Source organism: Tyto alba, unplaced genomic scaffold (assembly GCF_018691265.1).
Source record: "Tyto alba isolate M040663 unplaced genomic scaffold, T.alba_DEE_v4.0 Super-Scaffold_15, whole genome shotgun sequence".
Taxonomy (NCBI): domain Eukaryota; kingdom Metazoa; phylum Chordata; class Aves; order Strigiformes; family Tytonidae; genus Tyto; species Tyto alba.
Genome location: NW_024881277.1, coordinates 9,625,223 through 9,635,450, shown reverse-complemented (window position 1 = coordinate 9,635,450; position 10,228 = coordinate 9,625,223). Strand labels below are relative to the sequence as shown.

The following is a 10,228-nucleotide window of genomic DNA, read 5'->3' as shown; positions in this document are numbered from 1 at the left end:
AGAGGGACAGCAGCCTCCTCAGTGTTCCCACTATTTGAGCTGGTCCAAAGGGCGTAAGGAAACAGAGGCCAGGCACTCTCTGTCTGTCCTGCATTTATGCTGCAAGTAACCCTCAGCCGTGGCTGCCTTTCTTCCCCTTCTGCCTCCCCACCAGACCTGCTGCCCAGGACAGCAGGAGACCCCCTGCCCTGGGGCTCCTCAGGCAGCTTCCACATTTCTCCAGTCTCCTTTCCCCGTGCCTGCTGCATTTTCACTGGCTCCCACCAAAATGCAGGGTCATGGCTTATGGGTGTCTGGATTTAGTGCTTTACTCTGGGTGATCCTCACCTTTGAGGGGTGTCTCATCTCCTGATTGTCCATTCACTGCCCACCCCAGGGCACACAGAGAGTTTCCATTCTTTCCTGACCCCTCCAGACTCCTTTCCACAGGGAACACTACATGCCATCAGCCCTGCTATACATGTGTCTACCTAAGAGGTAATGGAGAGCTCCTGCAGCATGTACACAACCCCTGGAAACCAGGAATAGTCTTTGAAAGCACCACCTGGTGTCCAATAGATCACACAGTTGCCACAAATTTATCACCCCAAAGCAGGAAGTAAATATTGAGAAAAGACATTTTTAAAAGTCCAATTCCTTGGGTTTATTCGTGGCAGCAGCTTAGTTAGGACAGCCCAGCCTTCAGGCACTGCATGCAGGAGACCCTTTTATTGCTGAGATGCTCTCAGGGAGGCCGGATCTGGTAGAGTGTTCAAGGCATTTGTGAAAGGGTCAGACACAACAGATGAAGCCTCTAGAGAAGTGGAATGAAGCCAAGCAGTTACCTCTTATGACAAGTATAACAAGGGAAAAATAAATCAGAAGTCTGACCTAATCCAAGTTGCAAGTAATCTGCAGAATAGGTGAGGCAGGTTACTGCTGGTGGAACAAGGTGCGTTGGATCAATTCCTTCACCGCATCCTTGAGCTCCCTGTTCTTCATGCTGTATATAAAGGAGTTCAAAACTGGAGGTACCACTGAGTACAGAACAGCCACCACCAGATCCAGAGATGGGGAAGAGATGGCGGGGGGCTTCAGGTAGGCAAAAAATGAAGTGCTGATGAACAGACCGACCACGGCCAGGTGAGGGAGGCATGTGGAGAAGGCTTTGTGCCGTCCCTGCTCAGAGGAGATCCTCAGCACGTCCCTGAAGATCTGCACATAGGACAGCACAATGAAAACAAAACAAGCAAAGGATAAAAATGCAGTAAACACAAGGAGTCCAACTTCCCTGAGATAGCTGGAGTCAGAGCAGGAGAGCTTGAGGATCTGGGGGATTTCACAGAAGAACTGGTCCACCACATTTCCATGGCAGAGTGGTAGGGAAAATGTGTTGGCAGTGTGCAGCAGAGCATTGAGGAATCCACTGCCCCAGGCAGCTGCTGCCATGTGGACACAAGCTCTGCTGCCCAGGAGGGTCCCGTAGTGCAGGGGTTGGCAGATGGCAACGTAGCGGTCATAGGCCATGATGGTGAGAAGGGAATATTCTGCTCCAAAGAAAAATACAAAGAGAAAGACCTGGGCAGCACATGCCAAGAAGGAGATGACCCTGGTATGCTGGAGCAAATTGGCCATGAAATTGGGGACAGTGGTGGAGATGGAGCCCAGGTCGAGGAGGGAGAGGTTGAGGAGGAAGAAGTACATGGGGTGTGGAGGTGGTGGTCGCAGGCGATGGCAGTGATGATGAGGCCGTTGCCCAGGAGGGCAGCCAGGTAGATGCCCAGGAAGAGCCAGAAGTGCAGGAGCTGCAGATCCCGTCTGTCTGCAAATGCCAGGAGGAGGAACTGGGTGATGGAGCTGCTGTTGGACATGGTCTCCCTATGAACCTGGGTGCCTGTACTAGAGGGAAAAGACAGTAATGAGTGAGGACAGACTTCTCTGTGAAAAACCAAAGAAATCCCTGAAATAGTCATGCCCCTTAGACACACTACCCCTCACTTTTTCCTGCTTCTTATGACTTACTCTGGTTTGGGCTGGCTGGGGCTGCTGTGAAGAGCAGGGCCTGTGGGCTCCCAGATGTTTTGGACATGCTCTAGGCCAGGCTCTGCCTGGGAGCAGGGGGCACGTAGGGGCCAGGTCTCACAGACTTTCTCAGGTGAATTCCCTCTGAACATTAAAGGGCTTGACAAAATCTACAGCCCCAATTCCAAGGAAACTTGACTGCATCAAGGAGTTTCAGGCTTTTGTTTCTGTTTTTTCTTTCAGAAAGCTCTTCCCTACCACCCCACCACCCCCACCCCAGCCCCATCTCCTCTGGGGCCTCTTCTGTGAAATCAGAAATGCTCAGCATCTCTGTTGTGCTCAGCCTGAGCAGCCGCAAGTCCTGGGAGGAAAAAGGATTTGCTGGGGCTTAGCACAGGGGCAGGCGAGCTGGTCTGTCCGTTTGTCTTGTTCCCGAGTGCCCTGTGTCTGCCCCTTGAAATGGAGGGGGATTGATCTCTTGCGGTACCTGGAGAAGCAATCAGACCCCGCTGAGAGCAGAGGGATCCACTGCAGATCACTAAATATTTCACTCTGTCTCCCAGTACTTTAGCAAAGTCTTACCACCCCACTCCTTGCCAAGGACACAGAGTTCATTTTTCCAACAAAGTAACATTTTCGTTCTTGTAGCATCTCAGGGATTCTCCAATGCGTTTTACACACAAATGCTGGGGGAGAGATTTCCAGTCTGCAGAGCGGCTCCCAGCTTGGGAGGACACCCCAAGGAGTCACCAAGTGTCCTCATGGTGGCATCTCCTGAAGTCAGCTCAGTCCCCACCTGCATGGGCTGCACATCACAGATCCCCACAGCTTCAAGGAGAGCTGGGACACCGGGTTCCCATGGACACGTCTGCGTGGGAGGACCCACAAGATGCACCGTAATGGCCCAGCTGGGAGAGGCCAGCAGAGAGACAGCCAGGCAATTGGGACAGCCTTCCCCTGTCCCAGCTCTGCCCGCCACCTCCCAGCCGGTGACACCGCAGGGCAGTCACCCTCAGCCCCTGTGCTGCACGGGCACGGGGCAGGAGAGATGCCCTTCACCTCTTCTTGGCGCTCAGGGGGGAGAGGAGGCTGCTGGTGGCCTGGACTCCATGGCTGTGAGGGCAGAGGCTCTGCTGGGTGGGAGAGAGAAGGGGAGAAATGTCAGTGTCACAGAAATCGGGAATGAAAAGTCCTTAATGCTGGGTTTAGCATTAACGAGCAGGCATTACTTTATGTGGCTGGGGACATGAGGGAATCATTCCACCTGACATGTCCACCGTACATTAAAGTAGCCAAAGCTTATATCACTCTCTTACATACATATTCATCAAAATTCCTAAAACTCATTATCATATATACATAGTTATTAGGCATGCAGTTTAGGTCCCCGAGGGGCTTCCATGGGGGTCATTGGTGGTCTCTAGCAGTCTCTGGTGGTGTTTGGAGAGGAGCCCTTCTTGAACATTTCCTACATATTAGAATTGGACTTCATTGGTTTATGTATGCACTTCTTATCTCCAAACTAGATTCAGCTAGTTCATTCTTTTTCAGAGCACCTTAATCTCCAAGGACAAGGGCTTCTCATTAGGAGTCTCCCAATTTACACACAGAGCCTCTCCATTTAGGCATTCCCCACGAGGTGTTTATCACAGTTGCCTAGCTGAAGGACTTCAGTGCAACAGACAACGTGTTACAGGTGTTTGACTGATTGCTTAAGTTCTTATGCTACCCTAAACAATTGGGGTTTTTTTCACCCATTTTCAAACATCAGGGCAAGGGACCTGCACTGCAGGGCATGGCAGGAGGTGCTAGTAGATCCCCTGAAACGGGATTTCTGATAAAAATCTCACTCCCTGCCCACGTCTCTGCTGCCTGGAGCTGTGCCTGCTGGCAGCCTGGTTTCTTGGTTCCCATCTCCTGCACGCACAGACCCCATCCCAGCTGCTGCGTGCTCAGCTCTGCCCTGCCCTGCAGACACCTAATGGGGCAGGGCACTGCCCAGGACCTTCTCTCTGCTTCAAAATTCAGGTAGGAATGGCAGAGAAAAACCTGCCAAGCCTGCTGCTGGTGATGCTGGTGATCTGTAAGCTGTGGGAGATTGCTCTGATGCTCCCAGACTCATTCACCTCTCAGTGAAACAGATCTGCATTGTCAGTACCTTCTCCAAACCAGTGAGAGTCATTCCCATCTCTCACTGCTCACCCAGGCAACCCAGAGTAGAAAACTGAAAGCACAGGCTCCTTCCCTTGCAGCTGAAGCCTCCCTTTTTTCTCTCTTGCAAGTTTCCCCCCCAGAGCTGTCCAGGCTGTCAGCAGGAGCTGTGGGCAGCCCTGACCCACACCTCACCCCTCAACAGCACAATGACCCTGCCCTACCAGGGGTGATTGTGATGAAGGACAGCCCGGGGTGCCCCTGGCTGCACACCCAGCTTCACGCTCCTGCAGCCGTCCCCAGGAAAAGGGAGATGACATGCCCCGTCCCCCCGACCATTCGGCAGATAATCACTGCTCCAGAGAGCATCAGCCCTGGCATGTGCCAGCTCTAGAAGGACCCTCCCAGAGACTCTACCAGTACCCACCTGCAGCCAGAGACTTACCGTGTTAGGAGCTGTGATGATTTGTCCCCCAGTGAACTCTCAGTATCCTCCCACTCCACACTGTCTTACATCCCTCTCACTTCTCTCCTCTCCCCTTGTCACCCGTGGGCAGTGCCCTCAGCCCTGCCATGCTCCACAGAGATGCTGCTCCTGGGCACAGCTGTCTCTCTCCAGTGCTTCCCACTTGCCATCAGCATCTCCTGCCCCCGCAGCCCGGCCCAGCCCAAGGCACCACTTTCTCTACACCACTGCTGTCCCTCGAGAGATCCCTGCGGCTCCAGGGCTGACAGCTCCCGAAAGGCAGCGGGGCCACCCCTGGGGAATGTTCTCTGAAGTCAGATGAAGTAATCAGCAATGTACCTCTCCCAACAGTGGAGAGAGACTGATTACAATACGGTCTGGCCTGATAAAGCTGTCAATGTCCCTGTCTGGAAAATGTAATTTTCCTGTCCCAAACCAAAAAAAGGATGCATAGAGAGCGATAAAGAAGGAATTTGTTTCCCCTGTGCAGGGCAGGAATTCAGCTGAGGCAATGTGGGCATCTCATCCAGAGCTGGAAGCCCTTGGGCTCAAGCAGGGTTCAGCTCACCCCATGCACCCCACATCTGACATGATGGAGCTGCTTTTGGCATCTTCTCACAGAAGTCACCCCTGCATGCCCCTCTCCCCGACGCTACCAAAAAACCTTGCCACGTAAGCCCAATACAGGTGCCTGGTCATCCTTCCTATGATGTGCCCTCAAATACTCCAGGGTGTCTTTAATCTCAGGGTATGACTGCTGCTTGACATATTCAGTGTGTTTTAACCGCTGGAAAATGGTTATTGTCAGCCTGGCTTGCACTTCCGACTCTTTAAAATCTTTTTCACTGGGGCTTGTGTACATGACAAAGACTTTGAGGGAGGGAACACAGAAACAGAGGTGGATGGGACTGAAGAGGACTTACCAGGTGATCAGGGTAGATGTATGTTATGCTCCTTCTCATGTGTGATCAGTGCCACTAAATGCCTTGTGGAGTCGATGTCATCAGGACTTGGTCATGGTCAGACAAACTGTGCTCCTTTTCACATATAACATCCATGGATATTTTTATCTGACCTAATCTGTAGAACTTCCACAAACAAAAATAATTTCCATTTCTTAGGACAGGAATCAACCTGTTTTCAGAGAAACAATTTAAAAGCCAAAGTGAAAAATACTTGTTCACAGAGAGGTGCAAAATATCTGGGTGTGACATTTAACAAGTGGGTCAATCGGAGGAGCCTCCCAGGGTGACCTTGCCGACTGAGGGTGGGGGTTTCTGCCTCTGGGGGTCTGAGAGTCCTTATGGGATGCTGGAGAGAGCACTGGGGATTGTGCCAGGCTTGCTGTGGCATGCCTAGGAAAGAACCAAAGGTAGGGAAAGGGAAGGACCAAAGTGGTCTGGGGAGAAAGAAGCATCGGAAAACAGGGGGAAAAGGGGATGAAAGGAGCTGGTCATGTGTGGCTGGTCAGTATATTGGTTTATGCACACCATGGAACTGATGACTCCAGTCTGTCCTGTCTTCTTATGAAATTCCATCCACCACAACTTTCTGGGGTGAGGAGATGTCTGCTCTTGGTACAGATAGAGGTCCAAGGGCCCATCCCTAGAGTGGGAATCACGAGTCAAAGGGGCTCATGCACCTGGTGGGCCAGCAACTGGAGAGATCAGGCTGTGTGCATGTGTCATGTTGGTGCTTATGTCATTGGGTGGAACCACTAATGCACATCAAACCAAATTAACCATCAATTAGGCGAGTCCTGGGAGCCAGGTATTTAGAGAACCTACGTCTGGACTAGAGCCTGGTGAGCCCAGAGGATCTGTGAGTTGGTTGCTCAGAGGAGAAAGTGGCCTAAAGCAGCACCTGGAGAAAATGTGGGGTCTTAGAGTCGGGTACTGATAAGACCATAGGTCTGGATCTGGAGGGGGGGTTTTCCATGGTGTGAGAGAGCAGCAGAAATGCATGGAGCTCTGCCTGGGGACTAACAGTGAGCTAGCTGAGAGCTGATAGGCCAGGATCAGAGGGCAGAACAACATGGGCAGCACTGTGGGAGGATGGGTGGATTTCTGCTCCAGACCTCTTGATCAGGTAGATGAGGCCTTCTTCAGACAATTGGAAGGAGCTTCATGTCTGCATGACATGGCAGACTCATGGCAGATGTAAACTATCCCAACTGCCTCTTCTGAAGAGGTGTAAGCCACCCAGGAGGATTTGGGAGCTCACTGGTGACATCTTCCTGACAAGGGTCAGGGATGTAACAACCAAGGGTGAGAAAGTAGAGTATAGGATGCTGAGAGAAGGGAAGAAAGAAAGGGGCAGGATGCAGGAGAGCAGGCTTTGACCTGCTGAGGGACCTGCTTGGAAGAATCCCATGGGATACAGCCCTGAAGAAAGAGGTGTAGGGAGCTGTTTGATGGTTAATGATTTCCACTTCAAGCTCCAAAATGGTCCACCCAGACATGCAGGAAGTCAAGAAAAGGTGGCAGGAGGCTGGCATGGATGAGAAGGAAGCTCCTGACAGAAACCGAGCATGAAGGACAGAGGAGGTAGAATCTGACTGCATTCCAGGCTCAGCGGTTCTGTGATGCTGTGCTGGAGAGAGACATTTGTGTGTATGTGTGCTTGTCTTTGTGTGGAGGAACTGGGGGGATGAGGGAATTCTGGACCCAGCTCCCAGGCAGCTTTGAGAACCTAATACCAGCCTCTGGAGAGATCCTTATTGTTTCAGTCTCTATACAGGTATATATTTTCCACTAACACAGTCTAACATACAAACAGCTCAATGCCCATTTACCCTTTCTCCACTGACCCTGACTTTGCTTGCTTTGCAATCTCATTTGGTGTTTTGAAGATTGTGTTGATGGTAATTCCTACCTGGGGCTGTAGAGCCCTGCAGCTCCTCAGGCTGTTATTACGTGAGAGACACCACCACCATCAAGGTGAGCTATCTGCACAGAGACACTAACAGCTGACCAAGTGGAGCTTCAGCCCAGGGAAACCTGAGAAACTCTGGGATTCCGGCCAACAGAAACCTCTTGAAGTTTACAAGTAGTGTCCAGTCCTGCATTAGGAGGAAGAATAATCTCCTCATTTCTCAGGGCAGGCTTGGACCTGAGTAGCTGAGCAGGGACCCTGAGGAGAAGGGCCTGGGCATTACGGGGGACACCATACAAGACAGCGGTGTATGCTGGCTGCAAGGAAAGCCACCTGCTGTCCATAAAGAATTTTCATTATTCATACCATTTCAAAATTATTATCTACCTGTCTGCTTTGATCCAGAGACAGTGTAAATGAATTTCCATGTGCTCTGTGCATTATACATTAAAAAAGACCCTTCAGTGACTTTTTTTGCCTGAGGCTTCTCCTCCAAGACCCTGCCTGGAGCTGCAGAGGCAGCTGTTGTGTACAGAGTCCCTGCACAGCAGATCTCTGAGCAAGCTGGCATCTGTAACAGCATTTCCATCACAAAAGGGAATGTCCTCTGAGCAGTGCCCAAAGGCTTTTAATTTTTATTCCAAAGATAATTTCCAAGGAATAAACTCCAAAGAAGACTGTTTCTCTGCTTGTTTCCCCATGGGCTCAGTGTGATGGCTCCCATTATGGTCTTGCAGGGACTGAGGAATGGCTCAGGTGTTACTTTTTGGACAGCACCCACACAGATGGTGAATGGTCTCCAGTTAACCTGCCTGGGGCTCTACAGCATGTGATAGGACTGATGGCAGAAGAAGGGCTTTTTTTTCTGTAAGGAATCAGGAGCTACCAGAAGAGTGCAGGTGATCTGCAGGGACAACATGCTAGGAAGTCAGCAGTGAAAGGAGCCCACTGATCACAAATGTGTTCAAGGTGGAGGGACCCATGTCTGAAGTACTAAATCTGGGTGTGAAGTGCTGAGTGAGGGATCTGCACCCGCAAGGGAGACAGCAGGCACAGGGAAAGAAACCTGGTGATTTGTTTTACTACCGGTGTATTTTTGTCAATTGGATCCACTGCAGCACCCAAACACATCTTGAGGTGTTGGCAATAGGGAAGGGTATCCCTTAAGGCCATGTAAGAGCTTCTGTGGGAGGCAGTCAGTGGCAGTGATGTCCCTGAACAGGGTCTGCCTCCCAGCCTGACCAGAACAGCCCCATGGAGTCACCCTGTGACCCCAGGCAAGCCCACTTGCTCTGCAGAGCAGCACCAGCAGCTCAGGGGCTGCGGAGAGCATGGAAAGCGGGTGCAGAACTGGCTGTCCAGGCCAGCACAGATGTGGCCACCTTGAGGAAAGGTCCTGTGGAGAGGTGGGATGTCCTGGGAGAAGAGCAGGACACCGTGTGCATGGAGGGCAGACGTGGAAAGAGAAATTCTTTGCTGTGGGTGCCATCTGAGGGCAGGGTGCCCTGTGGCTGGGGCAGCAGGAGCTGCCTGAGGAGTCCCAGGGCCAGGACTCTGCGCTGTCCTGGGTAGCGGGGCTGGCCCGGGGGGCTGCAGGCCCCTGGGAGGGGATCTCCAGGCCACAACAACAGGAGAGACACTGCCACTGACCTCCATCTCCTCCTTGCTGTGGGGCCAGACCAGACTGGGCTGCTCTGCTCGGCTGGGGAGAAGGCTGGGGAGTGGGGAGAGCTGGAAAGGCTGGGATGTCTGGGCTTGGAAGTGCTGGGCAAAGTAAAACACTGCTGTACCCCTAATGTGTGTGAGTGTGCAAGGTTGAGGCACACAGCTGTGTCCTCGCACAGCCAGGCCTCTCCTGGGAGAGACATGAAGGACCATCAGAGCAGGACCTGCTCTCTGCCCATGTGCGCTGGACACCCCAGGAAAGCTGTCCCAGGGCAATTGTCACACATTTCCAGCACTGGTCTCTCAGCCCAGCTCAAAGAGGTTGTTTATCCCTCCACAGAGGGACACCAAATGAGTAGATCAATCCATGTTTGCATGGTAGAGATGAGTTATAAGTGTGCAAATTGTGTGCATGTGGGGAGATGAACATTAGTGAAGTCAAACACTATCAGTTATTGCTGGGGATCCCATGAATGTCTGTGGGGCAGACAGTGTCTCAAAGTCACTTCACTTTGAGAATAATGTCCCCTGGGAATCTACCTGATTGCAGCGCTGGGATGCGCTTCCTTGAACTGAGGTCTCTGTGTCTGTTCTTCATGTCTTGGGGCACCTCCGATGAGTGCAGAGCAGGATGATCACCTCAGGGATGAGGTGCCCACCAGCCTCTGGAAGTGACAACTGGAGGCCTGAGAAACACTACGACTGATACAGTGCACTGCCCGTGTGTCTGCAAGAGAAGAACTTGTGTCTCTGAACACCCTTGTGTATGCGAGGAGTGCATGAGGCCAGCTCAGATGTGGACATCTTGAAGAGCCCTGACAGCTCTATGTGTCGCTCATGGGTCAACTCCCACCATCCTAGTGAGATTTAGCTCGTTGCCTTTATGAGGAACTGAAGGAGTTAATGCCTCAAACATTCACTGATACAGAAAAACTCAAGGGCAACTTGTGGCCTTTGTGCTTAGTCTAAGGAACAAACTATCTGCCCAGGGAAGCACAGAGTATATCAAAGGGTACGCAGCTCCACTGCCTTGCAGTTGTATTGCCAAGATCTCTAGAGAAGAATCTAAGC

General features: G+C 51.7%; 1 protein-coding gene across 1 annotated transcript; it reads right to left on the bottom strand.

Annotated features, from left to right (window-relative positions):
• Positions 1-912: 912 nt before the first annotated feature.
• LOC122153102 (olfactory receptor 14J1-like) lies at positions 913-1,470 on the bottom strand (the record flags this gene model as incomplete). Its single annotated transcript, XM_042789208.1, has 1 exon — positions 913-1,470. A coding segment is annotated over one exon (558 nt), but the record flags the coding sequence as incomplete, so codon positions are not given.
• Positions 1,471-10,228: the final 8,758 nt, after the last annotated feature.